At 37.9% G+C, this 26,329-nt stretch overlaps 1 protein-coding gene across 1 annotated transcript; it reads right to left on the minus strand.

Annotated features, from left to right (window-relative positions):
* Nucleotides 1-3,698: 3,698 nt before the first annotated feature.
* LOC126812487 (putative ankyrin repeat protein RF_0381) lies at nt 3,699-24,788 on the minus strand. Its single transcript, XM_056098391.1, has 3 exons — nt 24,048-24,788; nt 15,402-15,473; nt 3,699-3,752 (listed from the first exon to the last, which is right to left on the minus strand). The coding sequence occupies exons 1-3, from the start codon at nt 24,786-24,788 to the stop codon at nt 3,699-3,701; spliced, it is 867 nt and encodes a 288-aa protein (XP_055954366.1).
* Nucleotides 24,789-26,329: the final 1,541 nt, after the last annotated feature.

Raw genomic sequence — 26,329 nt, forward strand, 5'->3', positions numbered from 1 at the left:
GATAACACGATAACTCTATTAAACATACATTATGCAAGAGCTAAATCTGCCTATTGCAGGTCTTTCTTTAGGCCTGAAATGTTATCCAATTATTAATTAGACATTAATTAACTTATCCAGGACATAATCAACTCTCGATGTCATGGCTAGCCCGCAATGTTTATTGGATTAGGTTCCTATTTGCTGGTCGACTTCCATTCATGATTTAATCATGAAATGGATAATCGTGACTATGTTTTTTATCGTTCCGACTTTAGTAATGATGATCGTGGCGAGGCCGAAAATTCAATTGCTAAAATCTCTATTCAGAATGGACCAATTTGACTGAAATTTTCAGCAAATTCCCTTTACATTATCTAGTTTTTAACTATTATAGTGATTACTGTCAGCTCTTTATCTAATCTCCCATAATGTATCTTTAATAAAGCAATTCTTTTAAAAAACCAATACAACTTAACAGCATATACTAAAGACTATGACATTCTTAACAACTAACTTGTATGTATAAATGCTAAAATGTGAAAGCAGGATAAAGATCGTAAACATATATTAGTTGGGTGGTCACTTGATCCTGTATTAATTAGTTCCCAATATGTATAGTAATAAAAATGCCAATTAAAAAAAATCGATTATTCCAGGTTGAACTCGATTGTATATATGTGAAAAGCAGGGCGTTCATCCATTCATTATAAAGGCCACGTGGCTAAAAGATATTTAATACATAAGTTTAACACAATCAAAGAACATCTAAATAATACACTAGATCACGATGTTCTTAATGTGAACTCCTGTATACATTTGGCATTGGCAATTGCGTAGTCGAAACGGTTTGTGTGGGCTTCTTAGAGATGCCTTGACAAAGGTTAGAATGGTTTCAACGAAGTACACTGGCCAACAGATAATGAAGTAGATATAACTTTATTGTAAGACAAAAAAAAAAAATTATTGGAATTTAAATGAGAAGAAATGAAATTGGGTTTAACGTCCTACTGTTCTGTTCCGAATGGTCTACCGAAGACAGGCTAACGTCATAGAGTCTGCTATGAGGGAAATTTTGCCCGGTCTGCGGCGCCATGGCCTAATCTTATATCGAATACCAACTGCCAGGGGATCTTTTACTTGTATGCCAGTGTGGACACATGACCTCGGCTTTTCGTCTCATCCGAACAACTATACGTTGTCCCTTGCAAGGCCCCTGGTCCTGCAACACTGACAAGCGGGAACCACGCCCGGGAATTTAAATGAAATAGTATACAAAACAGAAAGATCTATAATATATTATGGAAGACCAAACATCCCTTTATTCAATGTTCTTAGTTCTTAATTGATAGTCCCTAATTCTTATAGGAGCCACGGTGGCTCGCTAGCCTGGAGGTCGGGTGTTCGATCCCTGCATTGGCCGAGAAAGTTCATCTGGATTTTCCGACGTGGTTTCCCCTTGTCAGTGGTGCGGAACGGAGGGACTGACAAGGACAGCTGTCTAGTCCTTCGGATGAGACGAAAAACCGAGGTGTATACATTGGAATGCACGTAAAAGATTCCTTGGCAGTTGGAATTCGATATAAGAGTAGGCGATAGTGCCGCTACCCGGGCAAAATTTCCCTCATAGCACACTGTATGGCGTATGCCCGTCTTCATTAGCCCAGTATAGGAGCAGAACAGTAGGACGTTAAACCCCATTTCATTTCATTTTCTAATTCTTATGTCTTCATTTGTTGTCGTATTTCGACATTTGTACACTAAAATTAACATTTGAATCTTAAAATCAATATTTGATTTTCAAATCAGACATTTGTCATATCAGATTTGTAAGATGTATTTTTGTTTAACTTAATTACATCTTAATATAAAGATAAAATTTATTTTAGTAAATTAAAACAATAATCTACATTTACATTTCATTATAGACATGTTTTTGAAGAAATGTTTTGCAAGATTTGTATTTGGAAATGTGTTGTTCGAGATTTGTTTTTCGTTGTATGTCTATTACGAAATACGGCAACAAATAAAGAAGTAAGAATTAGGGACTATGCATTAAGAACTAACAAATAAGAACACTAGTTTATTATTAGAAATGAAATGAAATGGGGTTTAACGTCCTACTGTTTTGCTCCGTTTATTATTAGAACATATATACGTATTGAATAGGTCAGATAAGGTCGAATAATTTAAATCCTTGACGCGTGATTCAGATATATCACATTAATAGATAATTTAAAAACAACATCATCAAATGGCACCAGGAACGTATTCGTTTATAATAAATTGGTTTCTATGGTGATATCTTGAAAACATCTTATACTACAATTAAATTAAACAAAAATACATCTTTTAAATCTGGCATGACAAATTTCTGAATTGTAGATCAAATATTGATTTTAAAATCACGCGCACGTGGACTCGAAGATGATCGCAGCAAAGTTATGTTGTCCCAAAGCATCGACCAAGGAAATTGCTTATCTCTGCTTAGCTTTAGCTCGATATGTTAATCATTGAACTACGTCAAGACGAACATCAAGTTTAAACATTCCACCTCAATTAGAAGCAGAGTTGTTATGTTCCAAAGTCTTGACCAATCAAAATGCTTATTGCTCCTTAGCCTAAGCAGACAATTCTCATCATCGAACTTAGTCAAGGCAGTGATGTAATGAAACTATACACCAAGTCTCATCACTCTCACTTAATTAGAACTAAAGTTATCGTGTCCAAAAGCATAAACCAATCAAATTGCTTACCTCTACTTAGTATAAGCAGAAAATGCTCATCTTCGCACTCTATCACGGCATTGACCTCATAAACACCTACACCAAGTTTGAACATTCTAGCTCAATTAGACGGAGATTTATTGTGTTCCAAAGTCTCGGCCAATCAAATTGATTATCGCTCTGCTTACCCTGAGCAGAAAACGCTCATTATCGAACTTAGTCAAGGTATTGATGTAATGAAACTAAACACCAAGTTTCATCACCCTCGCTTAATTAGAACTAATGTTATCGTGTCCCAAAGCATCAACCAATCAAATTGCTTTTCTCTGCTTACCCTAAGCAGAAAATGCTCATCTTCGAACTCCATCAAGGCATTGACCTAATAAACAGCTGCACCAAGTTTGAACATTCTAGGTCAATTAGAAGGAGAGTTATTGTGTCCCAAAAGGTGTGACGGACAGACAGACGGACGAACCCATTTTAATAGTTCACTGCTTTCTTCGAAAGGCGGGGGACAACAAAATTTATTTTTAGTCTTTATTTTCCAGACACTTTCCGGTAACTTGGTGTAAATTATTTTTAAAGTGTCCTATTAAATTATTTTGTAGAATATTTTCCTCGAACTTTATTCAGCAATGTGTTCTTTTTTCATAACAAACATACGGCACAATATATTGATTTATATGCGTGACAAATATAATGTTAATTTATTAGATTTATAAAGGGATTTATCCATGTTACTCCGTATTACATGCCATTCTATTTCCCTCTACTTTATCCGACAAATTGTTCTTTTTCCATAACAAACATTATACTGCACAATATATTTATTTATCTATGGGACTAGCAATAATGTGATAAATTATTTAATTTATAGGCATCCCCCCCCCCCTCTCTCTCTCTCTACCATGCCATTATAAACAGATCGATGTCTGTGGGGATACAGAGATGGAACCACTATTCATTTTAATATTAGACTAATCTTTAAACAATTCATGTCAAACGTCGATCTTGTGATATCCAGCTAAATGTGTATTTTAATTGCCACTGTATTATAAGGAGTTAATATTTTAATAAAAGGCATTTGAAGGCGTTGGCGTGTCGTAAAAAACCTAAGCATTTACGCATGCGTACAGATGTTGAAAATTCGATCGTCTCATAGAGTGTATTCCGTTACTTCGCGGCAAGAAAATAAACGATGTTTCCCAAGCGTCATGAGGAAATCGTCATTCCAGGGACGTAATTCTAACTTTTTTTTTTACCAAGATCCATAACTTGTTTTGCCACAAAGAGTTAACTGCCTTGATAATGTGCTCCGAACACAATTTCAACCAATTTTTCAAACATGCCAAAATGGTTATATCTTCAAAAATCAAACGTGGCCAGACTTCGATTGTTGATGAATGAGAGAAATGGGGTTTAACGTCCACTCGACACAACCTAGGTCATTTCCGGACTAACATATGGTTTAATTTTATTTCAATAATTCGCTTGCGCGTAGGGGTCTTTTGAAGTGGGAGGAAACCGGAGAACCCGGAGAAACCCCATGAGGCCGGGCTGGCGACCCTACTCCTTGTCACGTACAACCGGGGATTCGAAACCACGCCAGTTGACTCAATGACAAATCTTATGACACAGCACGCACGTGCTAACCATTCGGTCATCCAATCCCCCTGTTAATGAATGAAGTTTTTATGGTAAGTTTTATCATATTTCCTACTCTAGCTATCTTGTCTCGCGGCTATTCTCCCCCCCCCCCCTCCGCCCTTCCACAGTCGGAAAATACTATTTTAAACTGCTGTCCGAGCAAAAGCTCCCCCATGGCACACTACACGGTGATTGCCCGTTTTCATTAACCCAGTTCAGAAAAACAGTACGTTAAACTCACTTTATTTCATTTATTTTCATTATCCCACCAGTTGCAGAAAATCAGTACGTTAAACCCAATTCCTTTCATTTATGGCGATCAAAAGTAAAATGTCCTGTTATATCATCCACATCAAGATTAAATAAACAAATAAATAACTATGTCCAATATCGCGTGAAACTCTTGTGGTAAAAAAACACCACAGGCCAAAAACACTCCATCAAAATTATTCGAAAATCTTGTGGAATGTGGTACCGCACAGGGGGATGTGATTTTGTTTTCTATGTCCAATAAATCTTGTAGAACTCTTGTGGTGAAAAATACCACAGAATATACCATATCGAATTGTAATTTCCTAAATTATGGCCCTTGATTGTAGGAAAAATCACTTTCTTTTTAGCTTGTTCTTTACCATCTCTCGAAAATGTGGGCGTATCTGCCTGGCAGCCGCTGGTCTATTTATTTTGCCGGTAATAGTTTATCCTATCGTCTTGTAAGATGGGTATACCATATTTTTACGCTATTTGAGAACGATGGGCGGCCATTTTGTCTGTCAGTTTTGGGCCGATTTTCAAGAAATTCGAACTCAGCCGTTCTTAGGGTGTAACGGTGATATAATACGTTTGTTTTTAAATCGGATAAAAATTATGACCTCTATAGGGTTCACAAGCTAAAAACTCGATTTTTCGTACAATCAGGGGCCATAATTCCGGAAGTTACGGTCCGATATGCGCGAATATCGACAGGAACCACGATCTTTGGGTTATAAACTTACATTTCAAGTTTCAACAAAATCGGATAAAAATTGTGACCTCTATAGGGTCCACAACTTTGATATACCATATTTTTACGCTATTTGATAACGAGGGGCGGCCATTGTGTCTGTCAGTTTTGGCCGATTTTCACGAAATTCGAACTCGGCCGCCCTTAGGATGTAACGGTGATACAATAATACTTTTTTTTTTAAATCGGATAAAAATTATGACCTCTATAGGGTCCAAAAGCTAAAACGCAATTTTTCGTACAATCAGGGGCCATAATTCAGGAAGTTACGTTCCGATATGCGCGAATATCGAAAGGAACTGAGATCTTTGGGTTATAAGCATACATTTCACGTTTAAACCAAATCGGATAAAAATTGTGACCTCTTCAATGTTCACAAGCTAAAAGGGTGATTTTTCGTACAATCCGGGGCCATAATCCATGACGTTACAGTCCGATACATGGCAATATCGAAAGGAACCGAAATCAGAGGGGGATAAACCTATATTTCAAGTTTCATTGAAATCGGATAAAAATTGTGACCTGTAGACTGGTCACAAACAATTGTGGAAGGACGGACGGACGGCCAGAGGCGACGACAATATACGTCGAAATGAACATGTGGGCGTATAAAAATGTTTCATAAATTTATCATGGTCCAACTTTTCCAAACACCCTAAATAGTGATAGCGATAGTATAAACTCCCCTACAAACCCTAGAAAATTTGCTCATTTTGACTTTTGCTTTTATTTTGAAAGTAATTCGTTTGTTATTATCATTTTTGTGAAGAGCAATATATTCTAATTCCAGGAATGTTATAGTTTAACATTTTATGATTAATAATTTAGATAACATGTAAGGACTAAAGAAAGACCTACAATAGGCAGATTTAGCTCTTGAATAATGTATGTTTAACAGTGCAAACAACATTAGATATATTTTTATTCCAGTAAGTTCAATAAATTACTTGGGTGAATGTGTCACGATAATGGGAAGGAAACCGGAATATGAGAAATAAACCCACCAGGTAGGGTGCCCCGAGCTAAACAAAATCTCGAAAACTATTTACAGTTACAGCATTATATCTATATATACAGCAGCCCTAGACGATCCCCTATTATTAAGTATCAAGATCCTGTACCTGCGTGTTATATTTCCAAAGATATATCCATTTGAATGTCCGTTAAAATAGACTGTTATAATTATATAGGTTCAGTTTTCGTCACACCTTGTCTATAATGACATCCACACAGTGACAGACACAAAGTTATCACAGGTGAATATTATGAACAATACCTGAGTCTAGCCACGCTGGTTAGACCTTTACAGGAGTGGGGTTGAGAGAAGATGTTAATTTTAGATATTGTAATGTAGACTATTGTGTAACTGCTGTGACATAAAAATGTATAGAAGACCAACTATCGTTGTTCCTGTTACTTTCGTAAGAAAACACAATGGTGAAGTCCTACAAGAAGAACGATGCAACAGTAGCAAGACCAGAGCCAACCAACGCCTAGACGATGAAGGGCTGTTCCTAAATATTTAGTAAGAAACCATCCATGGGTTATACGCCGGTTTCCAGTCTGCTGCTCCCCACGTCTGACAAATGACCCATGGTGCAACAGGTATTTACGTCTGCATTTTACGGTAGAGATGAAAAGGGCAATTAGTTGTTTCAGTTATCTCAAAGTCATTCAAGACAGATAAAGGACGAAGATCCGACCTAATACTACACCCGGAGATTGGTATCCTTGGTCTTGTTTGTAAGTAGAGCATATGCACATGGATCTATGTGGTTGTTGATAAGAGCATGTATAGTGTAAACCTGGTAAAGTATTTCAGGTGCAAATTTAAAGGTTCCGTCAGCAAACCGATGGCCGGTTGAAGTAAGGACCCTCAGGTTGGTCTATGTTGAATATAGTAAAACTCTAGCTGGAGTGTTTGTACCACTGCCAGACAGAATGAATGAATGAATGAATGAAATGTTATGTTATTTTATGGCAAGTCAGCTCAAACCGGGCAAAATTGTACCAAATCCCATTTCTCTCTCATATTGAACCATCGACCAATCCTTATAAAATTAATGGAAGGGAGACAACTCCTGATGACTTGTGTTGTTGATGAATCTAATCCCGTGGTGCCAATACATCGTTTCAAGTGAATAAAGAATGGTCAGGAAGTCGAAGATCATAACACATCTATATATAGAGTCCGTAGAAATATCAGATAATGGTAACTACACATGTAGGGTTCTCAGTGGTATTAGCATAGGTAGGTCATTCGATAACCCGAAGAGAGAGAGAGAGAGAGAGAGTGTGTGTGTGTAATTTAATATTAACACACACCTTTGCTTTACTCGTCTTATTATTGAAACAAGGACAGCATACAAAAGTGAAAATGTATAACGCTACGCTAAAACTAGACACACTTAGCTGTGATAAGCGATCCGTTCCAGACTGCAATAATATCACCTCGTTCCATACACGCTTAAGTTAATCACATTAACCAAGTATGTTATCCCAGTAGTGCAGAGTATGTCCAATTTCGACGAGATCTCGCGCGCGCAATGGAAATGCTTACTAAATTCCGATGTACAACCTAACACTTCAAGCGTGAAGGAGACAAATCCACGCGTGATAAATTATGAAGCAACCTGACTAGCAATTTCGTTTGGGGGATTTATAACATATATCGCACGAGATGAGCGGATTGCTTTTGAAAATTGGCGTAAATTTTGAATTTCTAAGAGTGTTATATTTATTACAGCTGAAACGGAGTGGATATTCGCCATTCGAATGGCGAATAGCCTAGAGCCATAAGGATGGTTATTCGCCATTCGTTTGATATAATAAACCTAACATTCTTGCAAATTGTTTGCGCTTTTATTGAAAATACAGACCCAGAAGCCCTTTTTAGTTGTCATTTGAAGCTTCATAGTGCATATGAACACCTTGGTTCACAGCGAAGCGTAGACAGCGAAACCGACATCGTGTGTAGATGGAAGTAGCACACATGTGAAAAGTTCCGTATTCTGTGAAATTTTGTATCTTTACTGATACATTGAAAACGCATTTCTTTGCACTTTTGTTTATCACAAAGTAGATAAAATACAAACTTAATCTAATTTCATTCCTGCGAAAGCAGCAGAGGCTTATTGAAATTGTTCTACCTGATCTGCCCGCCCGCCTACCACCCGGAGGAGTAGGCTACCCATATTATTTCATTGCCAACCGCAAGTTCAATCTATATACCATTCGCGTATATTTCATTTCCTACCAATACATTTCATTTCCAACTGCTGTTATATTTGCAACCCGTATATTTCTATTTGTACCTTCCATTTCAAACTAGAGAGAGATACAGAGACCTCAATGACAGACCTTAAGATACAGCGCGCACGTTCTAACCATTGCCCCACCCCCCTCCATTTCTTTATTGGCATCCCGTATTCATTTGCTACTCATAGCCTACATTTCTTTCTCAACCGTGTGTTTTATTACCAACCATATAATTCATTTACATCTACTCACATAGGCGTACCAGCCAGGGATGAGATCGTAATTTCTTAAAATTGACTAAGGGATTAAATTTCGGCATAAAATTTAGAAAATTTAAAGTCAGTTTAATACACAGTGACATTTTTTTGGAATCATGAATGTTTGTTTAAGCGACCGGCTTTGCATGCCGCGTCTCTGTGTACTCTAAACGATATATTTTTTAGGCATGATCATAATTAGTTTCGGCTATTTCCCCTTGTCGGTGGTGCAGGACTGAGGGCCTGGCAAGGACAGCTGTGTAGTAGCTCGGATGGGACAAAAAACCGAGGACCCGTGTATACATTGGCGTATCCGGGCAAAATGTCCCTCATATGAGAGAGGGTCATTTCGGGAATAACACATAGGGTCCCATTTTTTTTATTTGAATAATTCCCTTGCGCCTAGGGGTCTTTAGACTTTAGCAGTGGTAGGACCCGGAGAAAACCAATGGGGTTGGACAGGCGACCTTACCCCTTGTCACATACAACAGGTGAATCGAAACCACGCTGAAACTGACTGAAATTAGAATGTCACAAACTGTTTAAGTTTGATTTGTAACAAATAGCAACTTTTATTCTACTTTGTCTTGGCCTTTTTCTTCCCCAGAAAATTCTTTCGGGGTCGCTTGTGCGTAGGGGTCTTTAGTCGTGGGAGGAAACCAGAGGACACCGAGAAAACCATGCCGAACAATATATATGAACATTCTCATCCAACACCGGGTAAGATAATCAGACTAATCCGCCATCCGGATGAAAAAGAGTATTTCGCCACCTGTTTTCGTTATCTGCCGCCCTTTTATTAAATCGATATCCTCTGTCCTTGTATCATTTTGCAAAATAGAGTAGATCATTATAGTGCTGAACCAACAAAGTGCCGCGCCCTTCCCATGTTAAGAAATGCAATCGGGTTTAACGACATGGATTTTTCGTCTCAGCCGAACGACTATACGTCGTCCTTTGCCGCCACGCCGGAAACTCCAGATGAACTTTTTCGGCCGGAATCACCAGTCAACGTCTTACTGACTGAGCTACCGTGACCCACTTTAGCGTGCCCCAAATATGTCTGGTGGGGGGGGGGATTAACGTGTGCGCCTTGGATCAGAAGGTGTTATATAGTCAAGTAGCGTGGCTTTGATTCCGCGCTTGTACGTGAACGTGACAAGGAGCAAGGCCGTCTGTCCAATCTCGTGGGTTTCTCCGGGTCCTCCCACTGCTAAAGAGCTCTATGCTCAAGTGAATTATTAAAATAAAATTGGGCCATATGTTAGTCCAGAAATTACCAAGGTTTTTTCGAACGGACGTATGGCGAACCGACTCTCTCTCTCTCTCCCTCCACGCGTGTCCCATCAGGGTATACAGTGAATATCAACGTAAAATAAAACATTACCAAAGACAGACAATTATTTTATTGTACATATCTCTCGTCTTTTTGTACCATTCGTTTTTATATTTCATATTCAGCAGCAGGATTTTATTTTATTTTCCTTTTTTTATATACACCCGAACCTTTCATTTTCAACCACTGTTTATTTCAAATCCATATATTTGAATAAAACTATTTTGTTTTATTTAAACCTTTCAAAGACAGGTCATAAAGTATGGTACTTTTTCGGGTAGTCACCGCTAGGCTATAAACAGACCACCAATGGCACTGTGTCAAACAACGTTTGTTGTAGTTATTTTCGCATAATTACTGCAACGAAAATGATGTAGTTCAAGTGGTTGGTAGCATTACCCCTCGACCAGACATCGTGATAGGACAGAGAATATCGATTTAAAAAAAAAGAATGGCAAATAACGAAAACGAATGGCGAATAACTCTTTGCCATTCGAATGGCGAATATGCTCTGCCAATATGAAATGGTATTCGTCTTCTATTTGATTATTATTACATTGTTAACATAACAGTGCATTTGGCGGAATATTCTTATAACGACCAGGCTCTATCTCGAGATGGTGTGTGCTGAGCCTAATCGAAGTCAACGCAATTTTATTGGCCTTTGATTTGACGGAGTGCAGATAGAACGGTATCGCATGAAAATCTGGCTTAATTTTTCCATACGTCCGAAGTTTATGGATCGATAGCGAATTTTCTTGTTGATCAGTAACTATTAGGAAAAGATCGACAAATTTCTTTTCGGTGGCAGATTTTATGTCACTATTTTTTAGGTCATTTTGTTCAAGTTCAAAATATCTGGTTAAAATACCTATGCTATGACAAAATGATTTTCTTGAACCAGCAGTTTTACAAGAAAGTTCATAATCCGCTACAAATGGCGTGTCAAGAAGTTTGTTTTTACTATCCGATAAGAATCTTTTGAAGTAAAGAAGCATACGCTGATATATGTCTAGGGATAGTGGATGAATAACACATTCCGCTAGACATCCCATGTTACTGGCACGCTTAGGCATATTGAGAATGGATTTACAAATGTTTATTGCACCTCTATTTTCTTCAAATTTATCCCATCTGTCAATCTTAATTGTCCCCCGCCTTTCGAAGAAAGCAGGGGACTATTAAAATGGGTTCGTCCGTCTGTCCGACTTTTTGGGACACAATAACTCTCTTCCTAATTGAGCTAGAATGTTCAAACTTGGTGTATGTGTTTATTAGGTCAATGCCTTGATGGAGTTCGAAGATGAGCATTTTCCGCTTAGGGTAAGCAGAGATAAGCAATTTGATTGGTTGATGCTTTGGGACACGATAACTCTCTTCCTAATTGGGCTAGAATGTTCAAACTTGGTGTATGTGTTGATTAGGTCAATGCCTTGATGGAGTTCGAAGATGAGCATTTTCCGCTTAGGGTAAGCAGATATAAGCAATTTGATTGGTTGATGCTTTGGGACACGATAACTTTTAATTGAGCTAGAATGTTCAAACTTGGTGTATGTGTTTATTAGGTCAATGCCTTGATGGAGTTCGAAGATGAGCATTTTCCGCTTAGGGTAAGCAGAGATAAGCAATTTGAATGGTTGATACTTTGGGGCACGATAACTCTCTTCCTAATTGAGCTAGAATGTTCAAACTTGGTGTATGTGTTGATTAGGTCAATGCCTTGATGGAGTTCGAAGATGAACATTTTCCGCTTAGGGTAAGCAGAGATAAGCAATTTGATTGGTTAATGCTTTGGGACACGATAACTTTAGTTCTAATTAAGTGAGATTGATGAAACTTGGTGTATAGATTTATTATATGAATACCTTAACTAAGTTCGATAATGAACATTTTTTGCTGAGGGTAAGCAGAGTGATAAGCAATTTGATTGGTAGAAACTTTGGAACACAATAACTCTCCTTCTAATTGAGGTAGAATGTTCAAACTTGGCATAGGTGTCTATTAGGTGAATGTTTAAACTTGATGTATATGTAGATGTTCATTAGGTGAATGTCTTGACTGAGTTCAATAATTAACATTTCGAGCTGAAGCTAAACAGAGCTAATCGATTTCATTTGTCGATGGTTTGGGACAAGATAATCTTGATTCTATCTGATAGAGAGTGATGAAACTTAGTGAAAAAAATAAATGTGCGATTAATTAATATGTGTCATCTATTTATTTTGCAATTTCGGCGGGGGACATCAGCCTCACTGTTGGCTTGTTATGTTTTATGTTTTTGTTTTTGAAATCGTATGAACCCCAAATCTCTGCCCCTTAAAGGGCTATCTGCTTAACAATGATAAAGATGTATCATTACTGTAGAGGGGAGGGATTCAGTACAGCACATTTTCTGTCTTATCGCATACCACGCGCGTCCGGCTTTTTACATTTGGTCACAAAATGCTGTTTTAAAGCTAGAGTTATTAGTAATCGTTAATCCAAGATAATTGTACGTTTCGGTATTTTGGAGTTCAAATTCTTCAAAATAAAATTTATATACACACTTTTGCTTTTTAGTTGTTTTAGAATTAAGGAACGTCATTATTTTTGTTTTATTCGGATTAAGTTTAAGTTGCCAATCGGAACAGAACTCAGATAAATTATTTAATTGTTTCTGTAGATCAGCCTCATTAGAGGACAATAAAACTAAATCATCCGCAATGAATCCATATGTGTAGTCGATATTGGGAATTTACTCGGCCACGTCCAATGCACCTCATATCTCAGTACATACCTTCGATACAAGCACAAAATAGGTATCACACTGTTCCTTTGGACCCCCATGGAGCAACATAAATTCTTCAGTTATTTAGCCCCGCGCCAACTTGGGGTGCCTCATAGATCAGTAATTGGTCCTGTACTATTTGAAATGAAATCGGGTTTAGCGTCTTACTCCGTATAACAAGTAAATCCATCTCAATTGACAAAATAAAGCTACAGCAAGTGCATATTCAAATGGAAATATACCAATTAAAAAGAACATGTGAGAAAATAGTTAAGATTAATAAGACTTCAGCCAGGCCGGTCACAATAAATTTAGCATTTATAATAATCTTCATCATAATCGACTTTTTCATTATATAATAGTAGGTGACCATTCCAATAGTAAATGCACTTTCTAGTCACTAATAATTGCCAGAATAATGTCTGGTTCATAATAATTTCCATCCGCCATATACTAAAAGCTCTGGTAGCAGAGCATTCAGTCCAAACATGGCCCGGCAATTTTATCGATCTTTAGGTCCTCATCTTTATCGTTGATTACAAGAGTAAAATATTGTTCAGGTATCAAGTCTTTCATGACGACGTAATCTTGTAGAGGCTTTGGTAAACCAACTTGGGTTATTTTACTGCTGATTCCTGATCCGATACAGTTTCTGATTTCTCTTCTACATCTTGTCTTCAAACTTCTTGATTTACAGAAGTGAAGGAATGCACCTAGTTGTTTTGTAGTTGTATCTTTTGATCCGTTCGACAAAACAATGGTCTTCGGTGCACCACTTTCAAAAAGAATTTTTGACATTATCAACCTATATCTAAACGGACATTTATGTATGAACCGTCGACAGTCCAATTCTTTGAGAGAACAGTTCTCTGTAACAAGATACCATAGAAGAGCTGCTTCGTTTCTTTCTAGTAACCATTGAAATAGAGTTTTGCTATCTTTTCCCGGAGAATCCAGACGCACATGGTGTGTACTGATCAAAAGTAATTTTAGACAGTTCATCCATTTCCGACCATTACAGCATGAAAAGCTAATATCCCATTTCTATCAGTTTTATTAACATCCGCCCCAGCGTTTAGTAAACTTTCTACAAGAGCATCGCTAACGCTGGAATATACGTCCACGTTCCAGCTTTGATTGAGAATGAAAAGGAGGCTAGGCGTTGGGTTTGTTTTGCCAAATTTACAGACAAAATATTAACAAAAAAGTGGGTATGACACTGCCCCAGGAGGTTGGGGCATGCACCAAAATAAATAGTTGCTGTCTTTACGGTATAAGGAATAAATATGCAAAATTCCAAGATGATCCATTCAGAATTGCAGCCTGTAGATGATAAATACAAAAATCGGGTGTGGCTCTGCCCCTGGGGGTTGAAAATGGAACAATATAAATAGGCACCACCCTGTTATTGAAATGACAACATCAATAGTTGCCATCCTTAGGGTATAAGGAATAAGTATACCAAGTTCCAAGATAATCCTTTCAGTAAGGGCATTCACCAAAATCAATAGTTGACACCCTTAGGCTATAAGGAATACATATGCCAAGTACCCAGTTAATCCATTCAGAATTGCGGCCTGTAAACGATAAACACAAAAATTGGGTGTGGCTCTGGCCCTGGGGGTCACCGGACATGCAGTTGTCATTCTTAGGGTATAAGGAATAGGTATGCAAAGTTTCAAAAGGATCTGTTAAGAATTGTGGCCTGTAGGCGAAACACAAGACACACAAACATTGGGCGGGGCTCTGTCCCAGGGGGTCGGGCATCCACCAAAAATAATAGAGGTCAGCCTTAGGGTATAAGGAATAAGTATAAAAAAGTTTTCAAGACGACTGATTAAGCATTGCAAGCTGTACTGACACACATAAAGAAAATGGGCGTGCCTCTGCCCCTGGGGGTTGGACATTCACCAAAAACTATAGGGATGTGGTTCTTGTCGGACATTTTACCGAAAATAAAGGGGCATAACTCTTATCGTTATTTAAGCAGAAGAATTCATACCACAATTAACTAGAAATGGGCGTGGCTCTGCCCCTGGGGGTCGGGCATGCACCAAAAACAATAGGGATCACGAAAAGAAAAAGGGATGTTCCTTAGGGTACAAAGAATGTGTATGCAAAGTTTCAAGATTATTAGTTAAGAAATGTGGCCTGTAGACGACAAACAAACAAATACTAGAAATGGGCGTGGCTCTGCCCCGGGGGGTCGGGCATGCACCAAAAACAATAGGGATCTTCCTTGGGGTATAAGGAATAAGTATACCAAGTTTGAAGAAAATCCATGAAGAATTGCGCCCTGTAGGCGAACCACAGACACACACACACACACACACACATACATACATACACACACACACACACACAGACAGGGGCGACGGCATAATACGTTCACATTATGAATGTGGACGTATAAAAATAGATCTATTACAGTGTTTCGTGCTGCTGTCACCAAAGGCGTCTTTCCATTGCCATTACTCAGATTAGCATCAGCTCCAGCTTTTAGTAAATTATTAACTATATTCCCGTTATTCAGTTTCACGGCAAGTACCAATGCTGTATTTCCCTTTTTATCGACATTGTTTAAAGATGCACCAGATTTTAGCAAATCTTCACATAGAATTTCTTTTCGTTTCTCAACTGCTAATATTAACGCTGTTTTGCCATTCTTATTACAAATATTACAGTCTGCACCATTCTGTATTAGGAGTGATAAAATAGTTCTATCCGTGTTGTCTACAGCAAACATCAACGCAGTCCTACCACAGTGGTCTTGTAGGTTCCTATTACAGCGAGTTATGAGTAGTTTTTGTACAATGGCTTTCCTTCTTGCTGCGACTGCCTCCATCAAACATGTTGTACCATATTTATCTGCGGCATTAACGATGCTCTCTGCTTCACCTCTCAATTTTGCAAACTATAGTAAAATATTTAACATCGCTGAACTTTGATCTGATGTTACAAGAAATATTACATTTCTACCAAAGCCATCTTTTAGTTTCAGATCGGCCCCCGCCTTTAGTAAAACCTCTACCATCACTTTGTTGCTCTCTATCACTGCTGTCATCAGTGGGGTTTGTAGAGTGTTACCGCTATAGTTTACATCGGCACCAGCCTTCAGTAAGTCTTCGGTAATAGATATTTCTCCATTATATACCGCGATGGACAACGCAGTTTTTCCTTCGACGTCACTAATATTCACGTTTATTCCCTTCTGTAGCAGCAACGTATTTATTAATTTCATTTTTTGATAAAAAAAAATGTTCCGACATTTGCATTGCTTTGTGCAGCGCTGTTTCTCCGTTTCGATTTTTTGTGATTTATGTCACAATCTTTTGATGTCAGCCATGTCACCAAGTCTAATTTACCTTTTTCGCAAGCAACAGCAAGGGGTTTATCTCCATTTTCGTCTACCGTATTGACTTCGATACCGTGTTCAGTAAGTAATAATGCCGTTTTATAATGGTCCTTACTGATTACTTTGCACAGCAGATTATCACATTTGTGAGCACCAGCCTCTATCAGTATCTTAACAATATCTGCTGAATAAGATTGATCGTACGAATGGCTGTCAGAAGGAAATATATAGTCCAAAACAAAAGCGTCATTGTTATCTTTAGCGTTCACAGACGCCCCGTGCCAAATAAGTTGTTTAACTACACCAAGGTCACCCATCTCCACGCATTCCATTAAAGGTGTAACGCCGTTTTTATCCGTGCTGTTAACATCACACCCAGCTTGAATCAGTATTTCAGCAATAGTCGTATTACGTCTTCTTATTGACACCATTAATGCAAAGTCTTATGTACATGCCTACTTTAATATTGACATCACAACCTGATTTAATTAATGACTTCACCATCTCTTCATTTTCTTGACATACTGCTAAATACAGCGGAGTTTCATTCGATGAGTTCAGTTTGTTTATGCCCACACCTTTATTTATTAATAGCTGAACACATTCTTCGTACGAATTTGATTTTCCATCACTCTCTGCAAGACAATGCAGAAGGGTACCCTGTTTGTTTTCCATTACCAGGTTTGCTCCTCTCTTTACCAAATATATTACCGTAGTCACCCTACCACGTTCTGCAGCCAATTGGACGGGCGTTGTCCCATTAATATCGTGTAGATTAACATCCGCTCCTGCCTCCACCAATAATTTTACACAAGCAAGAACTCTCCCTTGCTTCCATTTACCAATATAACATTGCGACAAATAGTTCCTCCCACCTATGCAAACGTGAAGGGCAGAATATTGACCTTTCTTTGTCTGTTTATTAATGGTATGTATTAGTTCACTCTTTAACAAAATCATCAAACTTCTAATGTGTAATTTATGGCAACATAACATTAATAACGTTTCCTTTTTGTTAAGGTTTTTATCTAGATCTTTGAGTTCAAAAAGATATCTGAGCACCTCGACACTATTGTTTAGGACGCACTCAATTAGAATTAGAAAAGTGGTGTCTAAAAGGGGACAGAGATATATACAGTCAGTATATGAACAAACAAGACGTGTTCTAGGAGTAAACCTACCCAGCCTTGGCAATTACAATATCAAAATTTAGAAAGTGGTTGCTAAATTTGGAAAAGGGTGAGGTTTGATAATATAATTCAAGCTGGCTATCGATATATAGGCGCCTATCGGGCTCCCATAAAGTCTTTAAAACGATTTTTTCATTACCTTCACGTTTAATATTAAAAGCAAATCAATCTTAATCTGTATCTTCTCAAACAGACTATCAATATAGAAAAGTAGATCACCCGTGACGAGTCTACTTATAGTCTATCTATATGACGTTAAATCCCCATTTCATTTCATTTATCTATAGGGATGCTACGGAGTCTTTATTTTTGGGGGAATTACAAACGAAAAATGGGTATCAAACTATTATTGTAGCAATATGACTCCTCCTGAGTAGTCATTGTTGGCGAGTAGCTCAATTCTGAATAGGTCAAATCCACCTTAAATGCACATCAAAGGTGGGCTTGGATAATGATACGATTTGTCTTTGTATGCCCCCACTGCTTCACACCAAGACCCACTTAAGACTAGCCTATATCGTGTCGCTAATTGGCAAAGTTGGGTGGTAACACTGACAAGGCTAAGATCTGGCCTCTCGTGACCCCAATGCACCCCCCCCCCCCAAAAAAAGAAAAATAATAATAATTTGAAAGTTATCTTATCAAAACTATATAGCGTTCACTTGGTTTTCAGCAAAGGGTGTACCTCGACAACGAAAGGTTGCAGTGCACTGAAAATTGATCTGGTTGCTCCCTAAGACTGGTATCTAAATCCGAAACAACAGACTAGCAATACTGCATCAAAAGTCTTAGTTAAGTAGGTTTTAGGGGCAGAACATGCACACGGCGAATGGCATAGCATACTACCAGCTGCTGCCAGGCAAGATACGTCCACAATTTGCAAGAGATGGACAGAGAACAAACTGGAAAAAAACACCATTTTTCGTAGTCAAGAGGCCATAATCCAGGAATTGTGACCTTTATAGGATCCACAACCTTCGTATTACATACTTGTACACAATTCGCGTGCAATGAGCGGCCATTTTGTCGGGCCGTTTCGTTTTGATTCTCACGAAATTTGAATTCAACCATCATTAGGGTGTAACGGTGATATCGATATGCGCGAATATCGACAGGAACCAAGATCTTTGAGTTGCAAACATGTATTTCAAGTTTCATCAAAATTGTGGCCTCTAGAGTGTCAAAAACCTTGATATACCATATATTTACACTATTTGCGTACAATGAGCGGCCATTTTGTCCGGCAGTTGTGGTCCGATTTTCACGAAACGTGAACTCAACCTTCATTACGATGGAAAGGTGATATATTCAAATGGATAACAATTGTGACCACAAGCTAAAAAAGGTGATTTTTTCGTACAATCAAGGGCCATATGTTTGAATATCGAAAGGAACCAAGATCGTTGGGTTATATCATAAACATGCATTTCAAGTTTCATCAAAATCAGATGAAAATTGTGACCTTTCGAGTGTCCACAAGCTAAAACGTGATACTTCGTACAATCAGGGGCAATAATCCATGAAATTTCGATCCGATACATGTCAATAGCAAAAGGAACCGAGATCGTTTGGAGATAAACCTATAATTCAAGTTTCGTCAAAATCGGGTAAGAATTGTGACCTGTCGAGTCTCCACAAACAATTGTGGACGGACGTCCTGGCGGACAGGGGCGACGACAATATACGTGCACATGAAAATGTGGGCGTATGAAAATGAAAAGACAAAGGAAATATAGTTTTATGTATTTAAAATTAAAAGACATTTTTAAAAAAACAAATATGAAAAAGCAACAATAGGGACGCATCGGTACGAAAACGAACATATGAGAATTCAGTTCCACACGGTAATGTTGGTTTTTGGGGTTTTTTTCATTGGCCGAACACTCATGTACGGATTGACGTCACAGGTACACACGAATCGATGACGTATTCGTACCGATGTGAAGAATCCCTATTAACTATGTTATATAAAAATTGACCCAGTAGTCAGCACAGCTAAACTAACCCAGACAAATTATCGTGACCGATTGCAGAACGAAGGTAGTGTGTATTTGAGCTGAAAGCCGGATTATAGAATAAAGGTAGTATTGCATGTGTTTCAGCCGACCAAAAACTACACCATTTGTTCGTATGGTAAATTGTAAAATCAGCGGCAGCCAGACAGGATACGCCCACATTTTGCAAGAGATAGATAGAGAACAAGCTAAACAAAAAGCGATTTTTCGTACAATCAGGGACCATAATTCAGGAAGTTACGATCCGATATGCGCAAACATGGAAAGGAACCAAGATCTTTGGGTTATAAACTTACATTTCAAGTTTCATCAAAATATTCGCAAATATCGAAAGGAACTAAGATCTTTGGGTTATAAACTTACATTTCAAGTTCCATCAAAATCAGAAGAAAATTGTCATCTCTAAAGGGTCCACAACCTTGATATACCATATTTTTACGCTATTTGAGTACGAGGGACGGCCATTTTGTCTGTCAGTTTATCTCCGAGTTTCACGAAATTCGAACTCAACCATCCTTAGGGTGTAAAGGTGATATATTCAAACTTTTTTTTTTAAATCGGATAATAATTGTGACCTCTAGAGGAACTCAAGCTAAAAACGTGATTTTTCGTACAATCAGAGACCATAATTCAGGCCGTTACGGTCAGATATGCACGAATATCGAAATGAACTGAGATCTTTCGGTTATAAACTTATATTTCAAGTTTCATCAAAATCAGAAGAAGATTGTGACCTCTAGATGGTCCACAACCTTGACATACCCTATTTTACGCTATTTGAGAACGAGGGCGGCCATTTTGTCTCTCAGTTTTGGGCCGATTTGCATGAAATTCGAACTCAACCATCCTTAGGGTGTAACAGTGATATACTAAAACGTTTTTTTTTTTCAATCGGATAAAAATTACTACCTCTATAGGGTCCACAAGCTAAAAACACGATTTTTCGTACAATCAGGGGCCATAATTCAGGAAGTTAAGGTCCGATATGCCCGAATAGCGAAAGGAGCTGGGTTCTTTGGGTTATAAACTTACATTTCAAGTTTCAACAAAATTGGATAAAAATTATGACCTCTATAGGGTCCACAACCTTGATGTACCATATTTTTACGCTATTTGAGAACGAGGGCGGCCATTTTGTCTGTCAGTTTTAGGCCGATATTCACAAAATTCGAACTCAACCATCCTTAGGGTGTAACGGTGATATACTAAAACGGGTTTTTAAATTGGATAAACATTATGACCTACACAGGGTCCACAAGGAACTGAGATCTTTGGGTTATAAACTTACATTTCAAGTTTCAACAAAATTGGATAAAAATTGTGACCTCTATAGGGTCCACAACCTTGATATACCATATTTTTACGCTATTTGAGAACGAGGGCGGCCATTTTGTCTGTCAGTTTTGGGCCGATATTCACGAAATTCGAACTCAACCATCCTTAGGGTGTAACGGTGATATACTAAAACGGGTTTTTAAATTGGATAAACATTATGACCTACACAGGGTCCACAAGCTAAAAACGCGATTTTTCGTACAATCAGGGCCATAATTCAGGTAGTTACGTTCCGATATGCGCGAATATCGAAAGGAACCGAGATCTTTGGGTTATAAAGTTACATTTCAAGTTTTATCAAAATAGGATAAAAATTTGTGACCTCTATGTGGTCCACAAGCTGAAAACGCGATTTTCGGTACAATCAGGGGCCATAATCCATGAAGTTTCGATCCGATACATGCCAATATCGAAAGCAACCGAGTTCTCTTGGGGATAAACCTATATTTCAATTTTCGTCAAAATCGAATAAGAATTGTGACCTGTAGAGTGTCCACAAACAAATTGTGGACGGACAGGGGCGACGACAATAACGTCCACATGAAAATGTAGGCGTATAAAAATGGAGTGTTGGATCTCATCCAGAGAGTTCTTTACAAGGACATGCGATTAAAAAATTGTTTTAAACAAATGAGTTTCGGAGTGTTAAAATATTGTTGAAGGGGGTGGGGTGGTGGTGGGCTCCTTTCCCCTCCCCTCACGCAAAGCGTCTAATGGAGTCTGTAAGGTAAAGTTTGTATTAATAATCGAATATTGCCTGGACAGCGGCTATTCCGCTCGCGTTCTATATCTTATTCGCGGTGCATTTTTAAAATCGTACGAAGCGATTGTTCGAAAACTAATTGAGTGCTTAACGATAGTAGCGCATAACTGTGTTCAGATTGTTATAAAATGTTAAACGGAAATTGTATTCGCATAAAACTGTATTTAAAGCGGCATGCTGATTTTTCTTAAGTAAACAGTTTCCTTTCTAGCAACATAAACTCTTTAATTGAGAAACAACATATAACTAAATGATAATCTACTAAGGGGTACTGTAGATCCTATCCAATAGATAAGACTGGTTAACCTGACCTAATACGTCAGACTCGTTCCTACGTCACTCCTTCCTGACTCAAATAACGCCGACACGTAGGAACAAGCTTGACGTGATTTAGGACCGGTTATCCAGTCTATGTACATCCGAAATCGGACCCATGTGGAGTTCAACATAGGGCCTATATAATTATTATTAGCTATTATTTTTTTAAAAAAAAATATTTTATTCAGAAATTAGAAGTGATTGAGGAACAGGCATACGAACAGCCACCTATATGACTTCTCTCGTGACCCAGATAATCCCTACCCTTTACAAAACCCAAGTTACAAATAGACTCATCAATATGCAGGGCGGCCATGTTGGGCTCAACGTGGGTCCAATTTACCTTCCACCCTACCACCAATCACAGCTAATAGCTATGATTATCCAGTTGACAACAGTATGGCTTAACCAATATTATCGATTATCCAGATCACAACCGCATACCCTGACCAATAGTAATGATTATCCAGTTGACAACAGTAGACCATAACCAATAGCTATGATTATCCAGTTGATAAAGAAAGGTAAACTAAAGAAATTGATAACAAGTGCACTTTCCAATTTAAAGTAACTTTGTAGTCAATAGTCAGACGAATCATAATAAGAAATGTCAGAATCGTAGATTGGCTGATAATAACTTCCATCATTGCTATCATCAGAGTCATATTCGTCATAAATGGGAAAAGCACTGGATGGCATCAATTTAAACATTCGCCTGGCAATATTATCGGTTCTGACATTACTATCATCTTTGTCGTTTATTACAAGAGTAAAATATTTCTCGGGTATCATGTCCTTCATGATGACATAATCTTGTAGACATTGTGGTAAACCAACTTGTGATATTTTACTTCTGATTCCTGGTCCGATACAGTTTCTGATTTCTCTTCTACATCTTAACTGTAAACTTTTTGATTTACAAAAACCACGGAAGTCATCGAGTTGTTTATCTTCAGATCCTTTCAGCATCGGATCATATGTGGAAATAAAGGTCTCTATTTCACTATTCGGTGCACCACTTTCAAACAGAATTTTAGAAAGCATCAACATATCGGAGAAAAGAAATTTATCTTCGGCATTTGGAAGATCCAAACCTTTGAGAGAACAATTTTCCGTTACGAGATACCATATGTGATCTTCTTGGGTTTTTTCCAGTAACCATTTCAATAAAGTTTCCCCTTCTTCTCCTGGAATATCTAGAGACGACGGGTGGCATTTATTAATTAAAAGTAATTTTAGGCAGTTAATCCACATACAACTACTACTACCACCAACCATTATACCGTGTATAGCTGATCTTCCATCTGTATCAGTTTTATTAACATCAGCTCCAGCTTGTAGTAAACATTCTAAAATAGATCTATGACAGTTTCGTGCTGCAGTCATCAAAGCCGTCTTTCCATTGTTATCGCTAAGATTAACATCAGCTCCAGCTTGTAGTAAATATTCTAAAATAGATCTATTACAGTTACGTGCTGCAGTCATCAAAGCCGTCTTTCCATTGTTATCACGCAGATTAGCATCAGCTCCAGCCTTCAGCAAACCATTTACAATATTCCAGTTATTCAGCCCGACTGCAATCGCCAATGCTGTATTTCCCTTATTATCAACATGATTTACAGATGCATCAAATGTCAGCAAACTTTCACACTGAATTTCTTTTTGTTTTTCAACCGCCAGCATCAACGCCGTTTGGCCATTGTTAACATAAATATTATAGTCAGCGTCATTCTTTAATAGAAGTGATAAAATAGTTTCATCCTGATTGTCTACAGCAAACATCAAGGCCGTCTTACCAAGATGGTCTTGTAGGTTGATGTTACAGCCAGCTCTGAGTAGTTCTTCTACCATAGCTTTAGGTCCTCTTTCTGCTGCCACCATTAAAGGTGTTTTACCATCTTTATCTGTGGCATTAACGATACTCTCTGCTTCACTTCTCAAATTTGAATATTTAAGAAATAAGAAAAACATCTAAATCCAGTGAAACTTTAAAGAGTGCTGCAAGGTGTATCGCATTTCTACCTAATCCATCCCTCGGTTTCAGATCGGCACCAGCTGTTAGCAAAATATGTGCCATAACAGTATCCTTTTTGGTCACTGCGATCATCAATGGGGTTTCTCGGAGCGTATCGCAATGATCTATGTGGGCACCAGCCTTCATTAATACTTCCGTAAAAGATCTTTCTCCTTTAGCTGCTGCCATGGACAAGGCGGTTCGTCCAGCGAAGTCACTAAGATTCACGTTCATTCCTTTCTGTAGTAACAACGTATTTATTATTTTTTCCTTGTCTTGATAATAAGTATTATAGCTCGAAACACTTATAGCTTTGTGCAACGCTGTTTCTCCAAATTGATTTTGATGATTTATATCACAATCATTTGTTGTCAGCAATGTCACTAATTCTAATTTACCTTTTTCGGAAGCTAGACCAAGGGGGTTATCTCCATTATCATCTAACGAATTGACATCAATGCCGTTTTCAATAAGCAATGAAGCCGTTTCATAATCTTCCCCATCAATTGCTCTGCACAACAGATTATCACATTTATGAATATCAGCCCCAGTCTCTATCATAATCTTAATAGTATCTGCTGAAGTAGATCGATCGTTCGGACTGTGGTAAGAATGAAATAAATAGTCCAATACAAAACATCCTTCGTTATCTTTAGCGTTCACAAATGCGCCGTGGCCAATAAGTTGTTTGACTAAAACTTGGTTATTAGTTTGTATACATTCCATTAATGGCGTAACGCCGTTTTTATCAGGGGTGTTAACATCACACCCAGCTTGAATCAGTATTTCAGTAATAGTCGTCTTGCTATTTCTTATTGGCTCCATTAATACAGATTTCATGTCTTTGCCTACTTTAATATTGACATTACACTTTGATTTAATTAATGACTTCACCATCTCTACATTTCCTTTACAGACTGCTAAATACAGCGGAGTTTCATTCGATGAATTTAGTTTGGGTTATTAATAGTTGAACACATTCATCGTACGAATCTGACATATGGCCACTCTCTGCAAGACAATGAAGAAGGTTACCATGATGATTTCTAGTATCGAGGTTTGCTCCTCTTTGTGTCAAATATATTACCGTTGTCACCATACCATTTTCAGCGGCCATTTGGATGGGCGTTCTCCGATTAATATCTTCTAGATTAACATCCGCCCCTGACTCCACCAATAATTGTACACATCCTAAAACTCTCTCCGGCTTCCTTTCACCAATATCATATTTCCGCAAATCGTTGCGTCCACCTATACAAACGTGTAGGGCAGAATATTGTGATGTCCGGTGATTGGTTGTATTTATTAGTCCACTGTCCAACAAAATCTTCGAACTTTTGATGTTTAGTTCATGGCAACATAAAAATAACATTTCCTCCACTATTTCCTGGTGTTTATCTTGATATTTGAGTTGAAGGAGATACTTTAACACCTCAACGCTTTTGTCTCGGACGCACTCATTGAGGGCGCCCCAGTTGTATCTTGATGCAAAATATTGAGGTATTCCTTTGGAGTGGAGAAATTTAACACCCTCAAGAAAATCCGATTATTGCAGCCTTTATTAGTTGTGTATTGGTCTCAAAATCTGCAAGGTTATGAGAAATTCTGTCTGATAGCAGAAACAATTTCACCATAGGCAGACATTTGTTCTGAAGAACAACTTTACAGAGTTCTATCCACATCAAATTTGGCAAACGGTGGTACCCCCATTCCACATACTCCTGTATCATTCTTTCTACATCAACTGTATTATTTTTATTTACAGCCTCTCTTAACCTGAAATAATAATCAATGTTAAAGATAGGTTGCCATGCAACGAAACACCAACACAAGAGACCTTTCTGATCTGAAACAGATAATAAAACCAAAAATAATTGATGTGCACATTCCTATTAAATTCTCAAAACACGGGATACCAGTCATCATTACGTATGGTTTCTCAGACGAATTTTACTATTTGATAGGCATACAGTATTTTAATACTATGTATAGTTAATGTTGTGCAAATCGGTGTTTTAAAAATCGGAAATAACCCAGCATAAAATTTCCTTCCAGTAATAATTGGGCAGGTATATGGATTCCTTAAATCATCTACATATAAATATTGGATTTGAATAACTAAGATTAGAACAAGCCAACAGTGAGGCTGGTGTCATCTGCCGAAATACCAAAATACATAGATGACACATATTAATTAATCTCACATTTTCTTTTTTTCAAAAGTATCGAGCAATCAAACTGATTATAAACTATACACTAAGTTTGATTATAAACTATACACTAAGTTTCACCACTCTCTATCAGATAGAATCAATCAAAGTTATCTTGTCCGAAAGCATCGATCAATGAAATTGCTTAGCTTTAGC

This window comes from Patella vulgata, chromosome 2, assembly GCF_932274485.2.
Source record: "Patella vulgata chromosome 2, xgPatVulg1.2, whole genome shotgun sequence".
NCBI classification, from domain to species: Eukaryota; Metazoa; Mollusca; class Gastropoda; family Patellidae; genus Patella; species Patella vulgata.